Source organism: Leptopilina heterotoma, unplaced genomic scaffold (assembly GCF_015476425.1).
Source record: "Leptopilina heterotoma isolate Lh14 unplaced genomic scaffold, ASM1547642v1 Lhet_58, whole genome shotgun sequence".
Lineage (NCBI taxonomy): Eukaryota > Metazoa > Arthropoda > Insecta > Hymenoptera > Figitidae > Leptopilina > Leptopilina heterotoma.
The window spans coordinates 3,964,710-3,986,087 of record NW_025111131.1 but is presented as its reverse complement, the minus strand read 5'-3'; the positions used below and the strand labels follow the sequence as shown (position 1 = coordinate 3,986,087).

The window sequence follows — 21,378 nt, the reverse complement described above, 5'->3', positions numbered from 1 at the left end:
AAAACGCAACGCAAAACGGAGCCATGGGATTGCACCTTAAATGCTTTTGGAATTTTATTGCAGAAAGGCCGTAACTCGGAACCTTCAACAACCCAACTTTGATCAGCTGACTTAAATGGAGGGGCAAAATTGAACCATGCGCAGAAAAACATGTATGGAAATGTTGCACTGTCTTCAACTTTAACTACTTTAATTCAATTTTCAACATAAAAATAATCATTATTCTTTGAAATCTACATTATTAGACCAAAAAAGTGAAAATGAAATTTCAATTCGTCATGCACACAAATAATGTTATTTTCTAATTCGAGTAAAATTTAACTTTGTACATCGTACAAAAACAAAGATCTAGTCATTTTATTTTCATTAAAATGTTTGTATTTTTTCAAGTGAAATTAAATTTTTTGACGTAAAAATAACTCGTATAATAATCTGAGTGTTATGGAAATGAAAACTTCGAAGTCGGCTGTGCTTGTTTTAATGTTTATACTGATGCTATCAATACTTGTCGCTAATGTTGTAAATTTGATAAATGTTGATTCCAGTATAGTAAACAGTGAGTCTTTCCAAAAAACAACAGATTCTATTGATCAACATTCATATCAAGCAAAAAAATATGAAATTGGACATTCATTTGAAAGTCTTATGTGGTTTTTACAGGTAGGTTTAATTATTGAAATGTTTTTTCACAGTATCAATAACAATAAGGACGTTTATTTACATGATTCATGTTTATATAATTATCTGTAAGTGTAAAATAATTTTTATAATTTTATTATTGTTTATTTTTTCGATATTCAAAGAGGTGAATTTCTCTCGACAGATCTCTGACATCCACATAAGTATATTTCGTGATCCCTCTAGAATAATAGAACTGAAAGAATTTTGCGATGAAACGATTGATGCAATCAAACCAATAGTTGTTCTTGCCTCTGGTAAGTTTACTATTAACTAGAATTTTTTTTTACATCTATTTAATAGGGCAAATTTTAGTTTCTGCATTAATGAGAATGTCTTAAAATATTGTAAACTGTTTTATCTTATTTTCTAAAAGAAAATTGTAATGATTCTTAAAGGCACTTTCTGGTGCAGAATTAGTGAAGAAGACACTTTCTTTAACTCTTATTATTTTTAAAAATGTATTATAGTTAATGTACAAATTTCTTCCGGATGTTCAAGGTGTCTACTAACCGGGAAATATCCGGGAATTTAATTTGACCGGGAAAAACCAGGAATTTTATGCTAAACCGAGAATTTTTTCAACAAATTAAAAAAAGTTTTATTATTTTATTGTTTTTAAAAAATCGCTTTTTATTTCAATTTTTATAGATATTTATACTGTTCTCTAAATTTGAATTAGTTAAAAATAATTAATTTGATAGTAGAAAATCAGTCACTGATTCAAAAAAAAAATCCAAATTTCAAAAAATTTATGAACATTAATAGAAATTTTGTGAAATTCAACTGAAAATAATTAAATTTGTTAAAGAATTTCATTAAAAACTTTTCAACAAATCTAATTTTCAAAGTATTTTAATTTAATAATTGATAAATAATTGAATGTTATAAAGAGTCACATTCTAATGTATTCACGTTTCTTAGTGCGAAGATTAATGATTAAAATTTGTATTAGTTTTCTAAAAAAAGATACACACTTAAAATTTTTTAATAAAATTGAATTTTCGCAAAATTTTTTTGAAAATTCTGAAAAATAAGATTTTTGACATTTTTTACTTCTATTGTTTCAAGATAATTGAATTTTTATAAACAAAGAATTGAAAATTTTTTAAATAAATGAAATTTCTTTAGACTCTATTACAAATAATTAAATTCTTTGAAAGAATTTTATTTAAATTTTAGAAAATAATCAAGGGAAGTTAGTCACCGTAATTATAATTTTATTTTTAAAAATTTCTCACTCACTTGTTTTTTTTAAATCCTAAGATTGGCAATTTCAAAAATAATAGAACGTAAACATTTGTAATTTAAATTTTGTTTATGAAAATAAAATAGGTATGTGAATTGGAATATATAGTTTTAATATTATTTTAATTATAATAATCATATATTCTGACATAGGGAATTCAGGGAAAAGTCAGGAATTTTTATTAAAAGTAATTAAAAAAATTAAATTTTTAGAATTTATAAGAATATTCTGAATTCTTGTGTCTTTTTTGTTTCACTCATAAAGTATAAAATTATCACGAATTTTAATACAAAACCTTCAATTTCTGACAAAAATTTCTTTTTAAATAACTTAAATCTTGAATAACTATCATAAAATAAATAAATTATTTAATGAATAATTTTTCTTAAGTATTCCAAAATTGATTCAATTTTAAAAGAATTACGTTTACAATTTTCACAAATAAATAAACTTTAAAGGTTTCAATTTGAAATTTTAGAAAATTTCAATGTTGAATGAATTTAATTAGAAATTTTTATGAACAAATCTTCTAAAATTATTTAAATTTGTCAATATATATTTAATTAATTTTATTAAAAATAATGAATTTACAGAAGAATTTTAGTTAAAAAACACTAAAATATTGAATTTTAAAGAAGTTACAAATGATTGCCGAAATTCAATTATTTTCAAAAGTAATAAAATTCTTATCACAAAATTCAATTATGTTCAAAATTTACAAAAAAGTCTCGACAAAATCCCAATTATTATCTTTATAAATATTCTTATTCTTATTCTTGAAAATGTTATTTAAATTCGTTAAAAGAATTTTAATTACCTATTTAAAAATTTGTTGATAAAATTCTTTAAATGTGAGTCCAATTTTTAAAAACATTCAATTCTTCAATAAATTATTTATTTTTTTATTTAAATAATTGAATTCTCGTAAAATTTTTTAATAAAAATTGATTTAAATATGAATTTTAGTTAAAATTTGAGATAATAATTGAACATTAAAATCTCTAAATTTAAATTAGTAAAAATGTTTTCTAATTTGAATTAGTGACTGACTTTTTGTTTTTGAATTAGCAGATTTTTCAAATAAATAGTCGTTTCTACTAATTTAATAGTAAAATTTACTAATTCAGAAGCAAAAAGTCAGTCACTAATTCCAATTAGTAAATATTTTTACAAATTCAATTTTAGAGAAAAACTATTAAAACGTGAATTTTTAGAAATGATTGAATTTTGAAAAGGTTTCAAATTATAATCTTTGAATGTTTGAATTTTTCATACTTTTCACTGAAAATTGTGTAGATTTTTTAAGTTATTTGAAATTTTTATTTTCTAATATATATTTGATGAAGAATTTTCGAATAATCGATGAAATTTCATAAAATTCAATTATAAACAAAAGGATTTTTAAATTTTTAAGGAAATTTTTTAAAAATTATTAAAAATAATTAATTTAAAGAAGAATTTTAGTTAAACATTCTGGAAAACAATAATTGAATTGAAGTGATGAAAGTAATTTTGAAGAAGTTACAGTAACAATATTCTTATAATATAAAATAATGATTTTATCACTTGGTCATCTTTAATTATTATAAAACACGAAGATATCAATTGCTCCGAGTCGAAGAGTTAAATAGTGTCTTTGTTGAACTAAAAAAGATCTAGATCAATAAAATCTAGATGGATCGTAAAAAAATTCTGCAAAAAAGCTAAATTTTGAGGCGTGTAAAGTGGTATAATCCTTAAATTGAAAAAAAATTCGATTTTTTTTAATTCCTTGACCAGAAAGTCCCTTTAATCAAGAATACATGAGGTTGAACTTTACAAGATAAAAAAAACTAAAGAGTAATGTAACGATATATATTTTTTGTTCTCATTCAGCCTCTCATTCTCAAAACAATACTCTTCGTCACGCATAGTAAAAATAATTACGCACAAATACTATTTATAATTTTCTGAACGATTTTGAATAATTGTATATTTGCAAAATTAATTAACTATTATTTACATACTTCTTTTTTTATTTTAATAAAAAAATAGGCGATTTGACTGATGCTAAGACCAGCGATAAAATGGGTTCAAGACAAATATTGGAGGAATGGCAGCATTATAAAAGAGTTTTAGAAGAAAGTCACGTTGTCAACAGAACAGTTTGGCTAGATGTCAGAGGCAATCATGGTAAATATAATATTATACTTTCTTGACCGACAGATTTTTATCAAAAAAAGTATTTTTATGTTAAATATTGAGTTATAAAGTTATGTAATTATGTAAGGAAAATGAGATAATATTATTGTCTCATTTTCAAACTTTACATAATTTATTGGAAAAAATGTCAGCTATCCAATGAAAATAATAAAAAAATTTATTGCAAAAAAATCTCAACTATCCAATGAAAATGATAAAAAAGTTTTGGTGCCTACGCGAGACCGTTAAGAAGAAGAAAAAGAAGAATAATGATCTATTTTTGAAAAAAATTTGACTTCTATATTTTTTAATAATAGATAAATACTGTGATTAAAATAACGAATAAATTAAAATTATTTTCCAGACAATTTCAACGTTATGAATATTAAATCGAAAGAAAATTATTTTGCCAACTATTCAATTCAAGGCAAAAAATATCCACGTTCTTATATGCATCAAGTTTTAGTGGGAGGTGAAATTTACTCTTTTATTGCTATCGATGCGTGTTTGCAACCAGGACCTAGGCGACCATTTAATTTTGTTGGCGCTTTAAATGAAAAGGAAGTAGAAAAAATTCATCGCCTGGTTCAAACTTCGAGGGCAAACAATGGAGATTATATTATTTGGTTTGGGCATTATCCAACGTCGTGTATTTTAGCGCAATGTGAAGGTGGCGTTAGAAGCATTCTAGGTAAAATAATACCAGGATATGAATATTTATTAATATAATATTGTTTTTTATTTAAACATTCTTTATGTTTAGAATTCAATATGTTTTTTTATTAATAGGTAGGTATAGAGAAGGTTTGGCATATCTTTGCGGACATTATCATATGTTTGGAGGTGTTGTACCTAACATGTATACGATGCAACACGCGGGCTTCTTAGAATTAGAATTGGCAGATTGGAAAGACAATAGAATGTAAGTATTATATTGATTGTAGAAATATTCATCCTGGAAATTCTTTGTTTTTGAACGATTTAGTAAAACATTTATTAATTGCAAGCTTCGCACTCATCTACTAAAACATACTATTTACTACTTTTTTTTACGTTTTGCTACTATTTGGATAATATTTTAGATTCAAGCCACTAAAAGATACTATTTCTGTTTGTTTCTTTTTTTTAGAATTTCCACTACTTTAAATTCGCTAATACTAGAAATCAAAAAACTATTCTCATAAATTATAATCAAATTCTTTAAACCGATTCAATTATTTTCAAAATATATTCCAAATTCAATTATTTTCATAAAATTTTGCAAAAGAATTCAATTATTAAAAAAAAATTGATAAAATTCATTCAAATTTTAATTATTTTTATAAATAATAAAATTTCCACAAGAATTCAATTCAATCATAATATTTATTATATTTCGAAAAAATTAATTATTTAAAACCATGTTTATAAAATTCTTATAAAAAATTCAATTATTTTCAAAGATAACAAAATTTTTCACACAAATTCAATTCTTTTTAAACATTTTAATAAAATTTTTCGCAATAATTCAATTATTTTCATAAATAATAAAATTCTTCTCAGAAATATAATTATTTTTAAAAATTTTAATGAAATTCTTTGGGGCCATTCAAGTATTACGTAAGCATATTTTTCAGGTTTTTAGACCCCCCCCCTCCCCATGTAAGATTTTTTATATGCATTAGCGCCATTTTTTCTAATGGAAATAAGCAATAGCTAGGCCCCCTCCTCCCCCTTAAATGCTTATACGTAATACTTGAATGATCCCTTTGCAACTATTCAACTATTTCCATAAATAATAAAATTCATGGTAGAATTTCAATTGTTTTTAAAAAGTTTTACAGGAATTGCTCAACAAATGTATAGTTATTCTTAAAAATTTAATTTCAATTCCTCGATAAAATCAATTATTTAAAAAAATGTGTTTTTTTAATTCTTTGGAAGAATTTAATTGTATACAAAAATATTAGAATTTTTCACTGGAATTCAATTATTTCTCAAATATTTTAATAAAATTGTTCGAAAGAAATCAATTATTTTAAATACAATTTTAATTACATTTTTTTGAAATAATTCAATTATTCTTTTACATTTTAATAACATTTTTCCCAAGAATTCAATTATTTACATAAATAATTCTTCGAAAGAATTCAATTATGTCGATAAATAATAACAAAATTATTCCCGAAAATTTAATTATTTTGAGGCAATTTAATAAAATTCATTACAAAATTCAATTATTTTCATAAATAACAGTATTCATCCACAAGAATTCAATTATTTTTAAAAGTAATAAATTTCTTCTTCGAAATTCAATTATTTTAAAAAATTATAATAAAATTGTTCGCAAGAATTCAATTATTTTCTAAAAAATTCGATAAAATGCCACATAGTCATTCAATTATTGTGAAAAATTTTAATAGAATTCTTTGTAAAATTTAATTATTTTTAAAAACTTTCCGCAATTCAATGATTTTCAATATCTACTATTTTTCATAAAATTTCTAAACAGAATTCAATTATTTAAAAAGATTTTTGTAAAAATATGTACGTAAGAAGATTAAAAAGAATTGAAATTCTTTTCATGAATAATAAAAATTTCTCAGGAATTCAATATTATTTAAATTAGAATTTGCATAAAATTTAGACGAAATCAGTCATTTAAAAATTTTTATAAAATTCTTCGCAAGAATTAATTTGTTTTTATATATATTTAAATTCTTTCATGAATAATAAAAATTCGTTGCGGGAATTCAATTTATTAGCAGTATAAGAAAGAAGTAAATATTTTTGATGAAAATTAAGAAAAAGTCAGGAAAATAAAATATAAAATGAAATTTTTGTCAGTTTTGTGAAGTTTCGAAAACTTGTTTTTTTGGTCGTCAAGTTTAATTTGTCGATAGATACTTTTTTACTACTTTTTTTAGTTTGAAATCTACTTTTTGCTACTTTTTTAAAATTAATTATTGAGTGCGAAGTCTGTAATTGCGTCGCTTAATCTGTATAATTTACTGTAATTATTTTTAATATATAATTTATTTTATACTCTTATCTTTTTATTAAATTATAACTTGTGAAATTATGTAAGTAAATTTTGAAATTGAAAATAGGTATCGACTTGGGGCAGTAGATCACGGTCAATTCTCCTTTGTTGATGTAAATCATCGAGAATGGCCTGTAGCGCTAATTACTAATCCAAAACATGCCATGTTTGCCATGCCTCAAAAAGAGAATCTACAATCTATTGTTCAATCTTCGCACATTAGGTAAGAAAAAAAAACAATGAAACTTTAAAACCATTATTTTTTTAAAATTAAGAGAAGTTTGACTATGTTTGAGGGGCCCTCTTTCCCCCACATTTTCAATACTTGAGTGCTTTTGGTGCAATTTTTTGTGGCTGAAGCAAATAGTTTTTTTAACATTTCATTTTTTATACATAAATTTTATTCTGAAAAAGAAGTAAATTCTTAAAAGGATATTTTTGAAATAATAATAATAATAATTCATTAAATATCACATTTTTTCTAGGGTATTGGCATTTTCATTAGCTCCTATTACGAAAGTTGAAGTGAAAGTAAATAATGATTTATGGCTTCAATGTAGAAATGTAAAGGGGCCTCTTTTTGTAACGAGATGGAATACATCCAATTATCTAATCGGAGTTCATAATATTCAAGTATACATATTCTTGTGTCTATATAATATTTACTAATTTCTAGATTTATAGCTCAATTACTTATGAATATAATCGTGAAACAATTACTATTTTATATATTGTATTTTATTATTATTTCTTCATTATTTGCAAATACTTTTTGTTATATGTATATAGGTTCGAGTTGCAGATAGTGATGGCAGAGAAAGAACTGTAACACAATCATTTTCCTTAGATGGCACCAGACTATCATTCAGCGTTCTTCCACGATTAATTCTCATGTCCAATGTCAGCCATATTGTAAGTTCAAAATACTGTTTCGATTTTTTAAACACATTTTACTCAATAAAATGCGTAATTTCTGCAAATTTTATTGATGTTAAATAAATAAACTTTATTGAATACAAAATATTAAAAATGGAAGTGGATCAGACCACCGACTTTGTCTGAAAGTCGTTTTACCATATTTTAAAAGAATCTAATTTTAACCCTATAACGAAAAACTGGGCTTGGGGAAAAACCCCAAGCGAAGTTAAAGTATGTTCACGGCTTAACCACTGTTATTTTTGCGTCAAGATCCTAACCAAAATTCATTTTATACATCTGATAATTTTAAAGTGTCTTGATTTACTTTTTAAAATCCGCTTGATTTTTTTAAATTTACCACATTGTTGAGAAATTGCAATAATTTAACAGGCATCACAGTTGGTCCCCTTTTCCCCTTTTGTCCCCTTATTTCAATTTTATAACCTTTTTCACAATTTTTGACAATTTGTCACCTTTTTCCCCTTTTTCACCTTTTTCTAATCAAAAATAAACAAGTTTTTCTTTTTTTGAAATCTTTTTCAAAGTGTAATCATAAAATTTAGACTTAATTATAAGGTGGTTCATTCAACAGAATGCAGAACTCTAGAAAAAGAATTAATTAACATTCAAATATAATTAAAATATTATTATTAATAATTTTCTCTAAAAAAACAAAAATTCTAATACAAAACCTTCAATTTTTTCCATTTCTAACAATAATTTCTTTTTAAATAACTTAATTCTTCAAGAATAATTTTATTTATACATTTCAAAATTAATTCAATTTTAAAAGAAATGCGTTTACAATTTTCATAAATAGATGAACTTTAAAAGATTTTAATTTCAAATTTTATCAAATTTCAATTCTTAATGAATTTCATTTTAGAAATTCTAAAGAAATTAAATTTTTGAAAAAACTTTCAAAATTTAAATAATTCTGAAATTAGTTAAATTCTTTGAAATATATATATTTAATTAATTATTAAAAATAATGAATTTATTGAGAAATTTTAGTTCAAAACACTAAAAAAAATTTGAATTTTGGACAAGTTTCAAATAATTGCAAAAATTCAATTATTTTCAAAAATAATAAAGTTCTTCACAAAAATTCAATTATCCCTTTCACGCCCATGGGACATATACGTCCCACCTACAAAAACCTCAATATCTTTGAAGAAACTTAATATTTTTGAATCTAATTTAGTGCGTTCTCTTCAGGAAGAATAGGGCTTTAAAAATAAGTAACCTAAATCATGTTAAAAAATTCTTATTGTTTAAAAAAATTCATAAATTATTGTTAAAAATCATGAATTTTTAAAATATTTTAAAATCGCCTAAAAATTGTTACTCGGGGGGTTTTCGGGGTCGCTGATTACGAATCCGGTGCTAGTTTTTCAAAATTCAAAATGGCGGATCTAATATGGCGGACGACAAATGTAAAAATTAAACGGATTGGCATGAAACTTGTTACTCGGGGGTTTTTAGGGTCGCTGATTACGAATATAATATCAGTTTTTTAAAATTCAAAATGGCGGATCCAAGATGGCGGTAGATTATTTTTAAACATTTTAATTACACCTGAAAATTGTTACTCGGGGGTTTTCGGGGTCGCTGAATACGAATCCGGTGTTATATTTTTAAAATTCAAAATGGCGAATCCAATATGGCGGACGTTATTTTTAAAATCGTTTAGTTTCACCAGAAACTTGTTACTCGGGTGTTTTCGGGGTCGCTGATTACGAATCCAGTGTTATATTTTTAAAATTTAAAATGGCGGATCCAAGATGGCGGACGATTTTTCTTAAACATTTTAATTTTACCTGAAACTTGTTACTCGGGGTTTTTCTGAGTCACTGATTACGAATTAAGTGTTAATTTTTAAAAATTCAAAATGGCGGATCCTATACGGCGGACGACAAATGTAAAAATTGTTTGGATTAGAGGGAAACTTGTCACGCAAGGGTTTTTATGGTCTCTTATCACGAATTTGTAGTTTATTTTAAAATTGCGATTGTGTATTTATTTATTTATTTCTGTCAGTAGATGGACTTGTTTCTTTTTACTCTCACTGGATTCGTAATCAGCGACCCCGAAAACCCCCGAGTAACAAGTTTCTGGTGAAACTAAACGATTTTAAAAATAACGTCTGCTATATTGGATCCGCCATTTTGAATTTTAAAAATATAACACCGGATTCGTATTGAGCGACCCTGAAAACCCCCGAGTAACAAGTTTCTGGTAAAACTAAACGATTTAAAAGAAATCGTCCGCCATCTTGGATCCGCCATTTTGAATTTTTAAAAAATGATGTCATATTCGTAATCAGCGACCTCAAAAACCTCCGAGTAACAATTTCCAAGCCAATCCGATCAATCTGTAAAAAAGTTGCCCGCCATATTGGATACGCCATTTTGAATTAAAAAAATTTTATAATTCTGATATCAGATTCGTAATCAGCGACCCCGAAAACTATGAATAACGTTACACTTACGTTTTTTTAACCGTCCAGTTATGCCTGGGTGTGAAAGGGTTATATTAAAAAATTTATAGAAATTCTCGTCAAAATTTCTATTCTCTTTATAAATAATAAAATTATTCTTCAAAATTCAATTATGTTCAAAAATTTTAATAAAATTCTTGGCAAGATTTCAATTATTTGTAAAAATTTTCCTCAATTCCATGATTTTTAATATCTACTATTTTAATAAAATTTTCCAAAAGAATTCAATTATTTAAAAAAAAATTATTAAAATTCTACACAAACGTTTAATTATTTTCATAAATAATAGAATAATTTCACAGGAATTCTATTATTTACAAATTTTTATAAATTTCTTGTCAATAATTGAATTATTTTTATAAATAAAAAAACTCATCGCAGAATAATAATTATTTTTAGTACAATTAATAATTAATAATAATAATAATTAATAATAATAATTAATTTATTTATTTATTTATTTATTAATTAATTAATAATTAATAATTAATACCTCGAAAAATGTAATTACTTTTTTTAAATTTTATTAAAATTCGTCGAAAAAATTTAATTTTGTAAAAATTTGTTATTCAAATTCTTTACGAGAATTCAATATTAAGGAACATTCAATTATTCAATATAAATTATTTATTTTTGTATTTAAATAATTGAATTCTCGTAGAATTTTTTAATAGAAATTGATTTAAATGTGAATTTCAGTTAAAATTTTACATAATAATTGAATATTAAAAGCATTATAGCATGAATTTTTAGAAATAATTGAATTTTGAAAGTTTTAAATTGAAATCTTTGAAAATCTGAAATTTTCATATTTTTAACTAACAACTCTGTAGAATTATTTTTTTTCAAAAAGTTTAATTGAAATTATTCCATGTTTTTATTTTCTAATATATATTTAATTGAAGAATTTCCAAATAATCCATGAAATTTCGTAAAATTGAATTGTAAACAAATACATTCAGGCTTCGAAGTGACACACTTTTCCACTTTTTTGACACTTTTTTTGGTCAAGCCTACTTTTTGCTACTTATTTTGTCAAAAAGCTACTAAATGCTACTTTTTTCCAAAAAAGGTAAAAAAAATTTACAGAATTCAAGAATTTTAGTTTTTTTGGTGAATTTCGTAGATTTCAAAAAACCCGCCAAGTGAATTAAATTTATTATTGGACGCGTGATTATAATATATTATAATAATTACTAATAGTGGATGTTTATTAAATTACAACTTTTTAACGTTTCGAATTTTTCGTATCTAATTTTATTATTCTTTAAGCTTCTTAAAAAAATTAAAAACTAAATTTTTCATTTTCCACTATATAATTTAATAGTAATACCTTTTTTGACTTTATAAAAGTTTCATCAAGTATAGAAAAAATCAATTAAGAATGAAAACTTAATTCTTTTGGTTATATAAATTGTTTGATTAAAAATCCAAAATAATATTTATTTAACGTGATTATTTATTATACTATGTTTACAAACTTTATGTCAAATTTAAAAATATTAATTGTATTTTTAATAATACAGTGTTTTAAGTCGGTTGTTCAATAATAAAAAAATCATTTATAAAGATTTAAGATCTATCTAGAAGAAAAATTATAATTTTTTTTAATTATAGAAAGTGAATTTATCATTCGGCAGTTAAATATTAAGAAGAAAGAAGCTAACAATAATCCGAATCAAATTTATACAAACAAATTAAATATCTTAAATAAATCTCTATAAGCTCATAGATTTCATAACTTCTTTCTTCTTAATATAATTTTTTTTATTGGAATTAAATTGCTCATAATTTATTATTGTACAAAATTATGGCTATGTGGATTCTAAAATTTAAAAAATTTATATGACTAAAAACAATCCATTTTTTTCATTTTGATAGTTGTTATTAGTAAATTACTAAAAAATGTTTACGTTTCATTTTTAAAAATTAGATGGCTGATAAAAAGTTATTGATAGTTTTTTAAAAAATAATAAGGAGAAAGAAGGTGTCAATTTAACTTCTCAAAATTATGAGCCTGTTATTAAAAAACAAATTCTTATGAAAGATCTCATTTAAGTATTATTATTAACAATTACATTTCATTATGCAAATAAAACTTTCTAATGTAAAATATCGACAAAAAAGCTATTATATTTTCATTTTTTATGTTTATAAATCAAAATTTAAGAAAAATTTTGTGAATTCCTATTTTTAGTATTTTTTTCTTTCAATTTTTTGGACAACAACATATATTCACTTAATTTTCTTACTTAAAAAACTAATTTTACTTCATTTTTAATATGCTACTTTTTGCTACTTTTTTTCAATTTAGAGGACACTTTTTTCTTCCAAAATGCTACTTTTTCACACTTTTTTTGACCTGCTACTAGACTTCGAAGCCTGTACATTTGAAAATTCTCAGAATTTTTTTAAAAATTATTATAAATAATTGATTTAAAGAAGAATTTTAGTTAGAAATTCTAGAAAATAATAATTGAATTGAAATGATAAAAATAATTTTGAAGAAGTTACAGTAAAAATATTTTTTATAGTAGAAAATAATGATCTTATCACTCGGTCATCTTTAATTATTATAAATTGTTGAATTTCAAAAAAATTTGAATTTGAATGCTTTGAAAATCTTAATTCCTATGGAAAAATAATAATGTTTAAATATATTTTTTTAAAAAAAGAAGTTTCATTTCATTTCATTTATTATAAACGGGTCATGCCCTTTCATACCTAAGTATTCATAAAACTAAAAGTTACATAATCTTGTAACATACAAGTAACTTATCTAATTTATATTAACTAAGTCGACCCTACTACAATGGTTTTAGTATATTTTTACGTAATAATGCGGTGAATCTAGTAAAATTACCATCAAAAAAGTCGATGCAATTAGGAAGTTCATTAGCCTCTCTACTAAGTCTATTAAACATCGAATGATATCCATAATTAGTTCTGTGAAAAGATTCAAAAAATAACGTAAAATTTCTGGTTCCTCGAATAGGAACTGACAATTTAATCAATGACAATAATAAAGTGCAATCAATTTTACCATTTAAAATCTTGTATAAAAAGGTCATATCATTAAATAGAAATCTGGATGTTATCAAAGGTATCTGCAAAAGAACACGTAAGTTACCATAATCATGGCTGTATCTGTCAAAAGGTATACGAAGTTGACGTGCTATAAATCGAAAAAATCTACTCTGAACACGTTCAATTCTTACTCTGTAGATTGTATAAAATGGTACCCAAATTATAGAAGCATACTCCAATATTGGTCTCACAAGAGAGAAATAGAGAACTTTAAGCACATTTTCAGTATGAAAGATTGATGCATTTCTCATAACAAACCCCAAACATTTTAAAGCCCTAGAAATGATTTCAGATATGTGCTCATTAAAACTGAGATTATTACACAAAAGTACTCCCAAATCACTCAATTTTGTCACTCTTACAAGTTCTTCCTGACCAATATTGTAGCAATACATGAATGTATTCTTCCTGGAAAAAGATATTACTGAACTCTTATTCATATTTACAAACATATGATTTTTATTACACCAAACCTCTAAACGATCCAAATCTGATTGTAAATCAGATGAATCACAGTCAGGATTAGTAGAATCAATCAATTTATATACTTTAAGGTCATCAGCATACAATAAGAAAAAAAAAATATAATAAGCAATAAGTTATTGCTGTTTTCAAATAATTTTACAATAATTAAAGAAATTCGTAATAAATAAATGTAATAGAACATTTTTTTTGAGTATCTAATTATTTTTAGAGTGAATCAGAATATTCTTTAAGGTCAGGGAAAAAGTCAAAATTTTGTAAATCAGGGAAAAGTCAGGGAAGAACAAAATTAAATTTTTTGGCAACTCTAATTAAAATCGAATCATTTAAAAAAAATTTTATAGAAGTTATATGATAAAAAATTTGAATTATATATGCAAGTTGTATAAACAAATAAAACTTTGTCCCCTTTTTGAGGAAAAAAATTCCCCTTTTCACCTTTTTTGAGTGTGAAGACTGATTTTGCGAAAGTTTTCAATTTTTTCTGTTCCCTTTTGTTTTAACATTTTCAAAATTTCTCTACACTTTTCTACGAAATGAATGATGCCATCGTCTTCCGTAATGAAAAACGAAAAAAAATACAATATATAAAAGTTGCTTTCAGCAAAATGTTTTGAACATTTACTGAACAAATGTTTCAAATTATATGTTTCTTTTACAAATATTAGATTTTTTAAAAATATGGCCACAACGACTTTTCGACGAAAATCAGTGGTCTGACCTAAATGTATTTTTGTAAAATAAAAAATTCTCGCAAATAAGGTAAACCAGACAGTAGTCGACACTAAACAATTTTGAGTAGTTATTGTTAAGATTTTTAAATAAAATGTAAATTTCTTGATAGGATCTGGTAAGTTGATAATCTACATTTTGTTGAAAAATTTTAGAAATAACCACTCATAATTATCAAATATAAATTGAGCTTATAGAAATAAGGTATAATAATGAAATTATATTATTTTAGTTCCAGTTCCTTTTTGGAAGTACTCTATTGTTATTAATTATTCCCCTATGCATACTGCGATTCATGCACATGCTTTATCAAGGTAATGGATTTTTTTACCTCCTCTCTGAGAGTATCACAAATTCTAAAATTACCTTTTTCTCTTTTACGATATTGGTGTCACAGAAAAATACAGAGAACCTCCTAGATTACGCATTCGGATTTTCCAAAAACTAGTCAGAAAATTGTGGATATTATCTAGTATTGACAGACTTTTCTTCCCATTAATTTTTTATGAAGTCTATCTGGCTATTGGTAAGAGAAACATGTCGATATAATTTATTTCCTAATTGATAATTTAATTTCATTAAATTTACTGCAACTATTTTAATAATGAATATTTATTAAGGACCCTGGATTATTGGTGAAGTGATCGAGGATAATGTGGGCGTAGTATTTGCGTGGGGTACATTTGTTGGTAACAAGTACTTACCTGGATCATTTACTTATGCATATGGGTTCTTCCAATTGTTTTCATTTCATCTTCCACTTAATCTTGTCTTGGCACATCGAATCGATAAAAGGTAAAAGTACTATCTGATTTCTAATTTTACATGATTCATGTTTTTATTTTAAAGAAACAAAAATTTTTAAACTTTTCATTTTATTTTATTTAATATTATAGTTATTAAAAACTTTTTTAATACCATCAACAAAAGCTATTCTGTGCACCTAGGGGCAATTTTGTGCACGCGATGTTTTTAATGAATAAAATCACTAAAATGAATTGTTTTAATTTACTATTTTTTGAAATATTTGTTATATTTTTCAAAAATGTGTAGTTGATTTTCTTTTCTATAATTTTGAATTTTAATGAATCGTTGAGTCAAAAAATAGCTATTTGATGCACAAAATTGCCCCGGTGGACGGTAAAATTCTTTTTGTAAACTTCAATAAATTTTTTGCATAGTTTATGATCAATTTTATTAACTTCAACTAACTACATTTGTTTAAAACTTTTTTTCAGTCAGTAGATAATTAAAAGATAAAAAAATTATTATTTTTCATATATCATAATTCATAATGTTAAATAATTTGGAGAATTTTAGAGAAATCACAAATGATTGCAAAAATTCAAATATTTTTAAAAGTAATAAAATTCTTCTCCGGAATTCAATTATTTTCAAAAATTTTAATACAATTCTTGACAAAATTTCAATTATTTTCAAAAATTTTCCTCAATCAATGATTTTTAAAATTTACTAATTTAATAAAATAGTCCAAAAGAATTCAATTATTTAAAAAAAAATGTAATAAAATTCTACGCAAACCTTTAATTATTTTCATAAAATAATAAAAATTTCACAGGAATTCAATTATTTACAAATTTCTTTTTAATTTCTTCGCAATCATTCAATTATTTTCATAAATAATAAAAATTTTACACGAATTTAAATATTTTCGTAAATAATAAAATTTTTCTCAGAAATTCAATTATTTTCATAAATAATAAAACTCATTGCAGAATTTCAATTATTTTTAATATAATTTTAATCAAATTCCTTGAAAAATGTAATTATTCTTCAAAATTTTATTGAAATTCGTCGAAAGAATTCAATTATTTAATACTTTGTTGGTAAAATTCTTAATGAGAATTCAATTTTAAGAAACATGCAAGTATTTAATAAATTGTATTTAAATAATTGAATTCTAGTTGAATTTTCTAATAAAAATTAATTTAAAAATGGATTTCAGTAAAAATTTTAGATTATAAAAATTGAATATTAAAAGCATTATAGCGTGAATTTTTAGAAATAATAAACTTGAATTCTGAAAAGGTTTCAAATTAAAATCTTTAAAAATTTGAAGTTTTTATATTTTTAACTATCAATTCTGTGTAATTAATTTTTTTTGAGAAAGTTTAATATTGCGGGTTTCTTAAAATTATTTGTAGTTTTTATTTTCTAATATATATTTAACTGAAAATTTAAGAATAATTGAAATTTTGTAAAATTGAATTGTAAACAAATGAATTTGAAAATTTTCAAAGAATTTTTTTTAAAATTATTTAAAATAATGCATTTTAAAGAAGAATTTTAGTTAAAAACACGAAAAAAATCTTATTTTGGAAAAGTTAAATTATTGCAGAAATTAAATTATTTTCAAGAGTAATAATATTATTTGAAAAATTTAAATATTATTGAAAAATAATAAAATTCTTCTTAGGGATTTAATTATTTTTACAAATAATAAAACTCATCGCATAATTTCAATTATTTTTAATACAATTTAAATCGAATTTTTTGAAAAATGTAATTATTCTTCAAAATTTTATTAAAATTCGTCTAAAGAAATCAATGTTTTAAAAATTTGTTGATAAAATTCATTATGGAGTTTGAATTTTAAGAAACATTCAATTATTCAATAAATTATATATTTTTGTTTATAAGTAATTCAATATTTGTAGAATTTTCTAATAAAAATTGATTTAAAAATGAATTTCAATTAAAATTTTTGAAAATTTGAATTTTTCATACTTTTAACTAACAATTCTGTGGAATTAATTTTTTTGAGAAATTTTAATTGCGGATTTTTTTAAAATTATTTAAAGTTCCTTTTTCTAATATATATTTAATATTGAAAAATTTACGAACAATTGAAATTTTGTAAAATTGAATTATAAACAAATGAATTTGAAAATTCTCAAAGAACTTTTTCAAAAATTATTAAAAATAATGGATTTCTAGAAGAATTTTAGTTAAAAACATTAGAAAAATATTTAATATTGGAGAAGTTAATATTCAATTATAGGTAATGTAGGAAATTATTTGCTGATGAAGAATTTTAATTAAGGAAGATTTCGACTATATCAGCAATTAGTGACATCTATTAGACGTCAATTGAACTCTTTGGTTTAGAGTCAGGTGTTATTCTTAAGATAATTATTCCGATATGGTTGTCGGTAAATAATTATATTTTTGAATTTAATTTTTGATCTGAAAAAATAAGCTGCGTGAACGACTGCACTGTGCATCTGTGAGGACTCGAACCCCAGTTAATAGCTGCCTTTCGCGGGACTAACGCCTACCAATGCACCATGCCAACACAGCCTGGACGTTCACGTTTCTTATAATCTCAGATCAAGCCCATACACTAGTCGAAGAGCTGTATAGTTAATGTAGGAAATTATTTGCTGATGAAGAATTTTAATTAAGGAAGATTTCGACTATATCAGCAATTAGTGACATCTATTAGACGTCAATTGAACTCTTTGGTTTAGAGTCAGGTGTTTGAATAGGGTATAGGGTATAGGGTTAGTTTGAAATCTAATGCAGACTTAGTCAATAGATTGTGAACAAACCTCACAAGATATTTGTATAATTTTTTTTTAAATTGATCTTTGACTTTATTTGATATAATAAAAAAATTTAGAATGTCGTAGTGCGTATATTTTATTAAATAATAAATATTTTTGAAAGTAATGCAAGTGCTGGTATTACCGTGGTGCACAAAGCTTCATGATCGGAATACCGTGTGCCATATACCGTGGATGATCTAGTTACCGTGTGCCTTATACCGCGAAAATTTCAACTTGTAGAATTCGCAAACGGTTGAATGAAATTAAGCAAATTTGAAACAATGGTTTATTAATTTAACAATAAATATTCTTATATTTTAGTAGATACTAATAATAATCACAGAATTCGTTATAAATCTATTAATAACTTTATTTAGTGCCTTTATTAAGTACATACATTCCTAATAATATTTAATTAAATATTTTTTATGAAAATAGTAATTATTATTAAAATAACAATAGTATTTGGTGTAAATCATTTTGAAATTATTTTTTAATTCCTGCGGTTCTCCTTTAACTTGAAAAGCACGATTTGTTACTTTACATATTATTTTTAATGATAATAACGACCCACGGTATTTGGCGCACAAGTTCAAAACGTTATCCAATTACCGTGTTGATAAAATAAAAATACGTTAAATCATAATTTACCACAAAGTTTTGACTTTAAAAATACATTAATTAATCGAATATACAAAAATTAACAAGTTTAAAAGTATTAATAATGAAAAAAGCGATTTATATAAAACTGTATTTTTGCATTACAATGAGCAATTTATCAAACTTCCGCACCTACAAAATTTAGAATTTTTTAAAACGAGAAATGTAAGTTAAATAACAATAATGTTTTATTTATTAAACACATACAACATGAAAGTAACTATCTGAATTTTTTTGATTAACAAATTGGAATATAAATGGTAAAATTTGACAAAAATAGCGAAACCACGGTAACTCACGCACCCACGGTAATACCCACACTTACCCTAATTGAATAAATTATTTACTTTTGTATTTAAATAATGGAATTCTCGTAGAATTTTCTAATAAACATTTATTTAAAAATGAATTTTCTAATACGCATTTAATTGAAGAATTTAGGAATAATTGAAATTTCGTGAAATTGAATATTGTAAACAAATGGTTTTGAAAATTGCCAAATAACTTTTTCGCAAATTATTAAAAATAATTTATCTAAAGTAGAATTTTAGTTAAAAATTTTTGAAAATAATAATTGAATTGAAATGATGAAAGTAATTTTGAAGAAGTACAATATTCTTATAATATAAAATAATGATTTTATCACTGGGCCATCTTTAATTATTGTAAAACATGAAGAAATCGATCACTCCGAGTCGAAGACTCGGAGCGTTCGATTTCTTCGTGTTTTATAGTTATGAAAAATTTAATTTATAGTTTTCAGTAAAATGTTCTTTTATTTGTGTCTGACTTGTTATATTTTTGTCAGTAATTGGTCCATAAATGGTCCGTAATTTTTCATTTTTAGTCCGTAAAGTCCGTATTTTTAAATACTTTCACTGGTTCGAGCCCTGACTGTACCTAATAATTTTTTTCTTCAAAAAAAGATGGAAGTAATTTTATAAAAATTTAAACACGACTATAGCAACAATTTCTATTTTTATTTTAAAAAACTATAAAAATTAAACATTTTAAAAACTCTGAATATGAAATAATTTTTTTTCAGATTGCAATATATCAGAAAACCTTCTGCAAAACGATTTTCCATTATTCAAATAATATCGCAGCATTTATTCTTCGTGATGTTAATATTAATGCAAGCAGGTATGGCATATTTCTTTTGGTTAGCATACGGAACATTAGCAACGATACTTTGTCCATTAAGAACTTGGAGTTTAATTTTTGCCTGCATTTTGTGGCATCAAGTTCACAGAATGCCAAAAAGATGCATGAGGTAAGGAAAATAATTCTTTTCAATCATAAAAATTTATCTATACTTTAAAGGCTATATAAAGATTTTTTTGATCCTCTTCTAAAGGTCAGCAGCAAAGTTATGGTACAAACAAATTGTTCATCTACTATAATAAACTTTAATGAAATTATACAATGATGAAACTTTGAGGAAATGTATTTGCAATTTTTACAATCAGACAACTACAAATTGCACTTCTACCATTTCCATATTTAACTAATTCTATGTACGAGAAAGAAATGAGTCTTTTTTAAATGAAGAAAAAGTAAAAAATAAGATCTGCATAAAGAAGTACTTTTTTCTTCATTTTTATTTTTTTATGTATATATCGATTAATTCTAATTTCGCATAGTGTAAATACGAAACTACGGGACATTCATAAAAAGATTTCAAAGAAATAAAATTGTATAGCCACTGATTCAGTGTTATGTACCAAATCCGTTTGTCTGGCTAAGATTATGAGACAATATAAATTTGACTCAAAACTACATATTTTACTCAGAAGTAAATGTAAAAGCAAAAGAGAAAGTTGATTTAGAAAAAAGTCTCCGTTTATTTTATGGATGCCCCGATGCCTAAGGCCAGACTCAAAAGATTTTTTAAAGTTTTTCTCTTACGAATCCTTTACCATTTTGATCGATAATCATGAAAATCGATTGTTTCGATTTTAATTCCCATTGGGAAAAATTAGAAAATTTGTTTCATCTAGGTATTTAAAAATAGATTTTTCTGAAAATCTTTTAATTTACAAAATATTTAGTATAATTACTCATTACCTTCACTATTCGTTTGTCATTTATTAATCAAATCGCAATAATTTGGTTAAGAATGCAGAATGTAAAACAAGGAGAAAGAGAATTTATCTTTTACACTAATCTTCTCTACAATCATTCAGGGTTGCCACAGATCAGGGAAAGTAGAATTGGTCAGGGTTTTTTATTAAAAGTACTGTAAAAAATTAAATTTTTAGAATTCATAAGAAAATTCAGAATTTTTGGTGTCTTTTTT

At 23.9% G+C, this 21,378-nt stretch overlaps 1 protein-coding gene across 1 annotated transcript; it reads left to right on the top strand.

The window, feature by feature from the left end:
* Positions 1-120: 120 nt before the first annotated feature.
* LOC122508836 (transmembrane protein 62-like) lies at positions 121-20,855 on the top strand. The gene is made up of 13 exons (XM_043622410.1): positions 121-660; positions 824-935; positions 3,962-4,099; positions 4,473-4,799; positions 4,898-5,030; positions 7,198-7,353; positions 7,616-7,763; positions 7,920-8,042; positions 15,083-15,164; positions 15,248-15,376; positions 15,471-15,645; positions 20,125-20,352; positions 20,437-20,855. Exons 1-13 carry the CDS (start codon positions 442-444, stop codon positions 20,480-20,482), a joined length of 2,016 nt encoding a protein of 671 aa, XP_043478345.1. The 5' UTR covers positions 121-441; the 3' UTR covers positions 20,483-20,855.
* The last annotated feature ends 523 nt before the right edge of the window (positions 20,856-21,378 follow it).

Excerpts from the sequence above, each read along its gene's own strand:
- LOC122508836 (XM_043622410.1), top strand. The coding sequence starts at position 442 with ATGGAAATGAAAACTTCGAAGTCGGCTGTGCTTGTTTTAATGTTTATA. Across the intron at positions 936-3,961 it reads AATAGTTGTTCTTGCCTCTG|GCGATTTGACTGATGCTAAG; the intron begins GTAAGTTTACTA and ends ATAAAAAAATAG. Across the intron at positions 5,031-7,197 it reads GATTGGAAAGACAATAGAAT|GTATCGACTTGGGGCAGTAG; the intron begins GTAAGTATTATA and ends AATTGAAAATAG.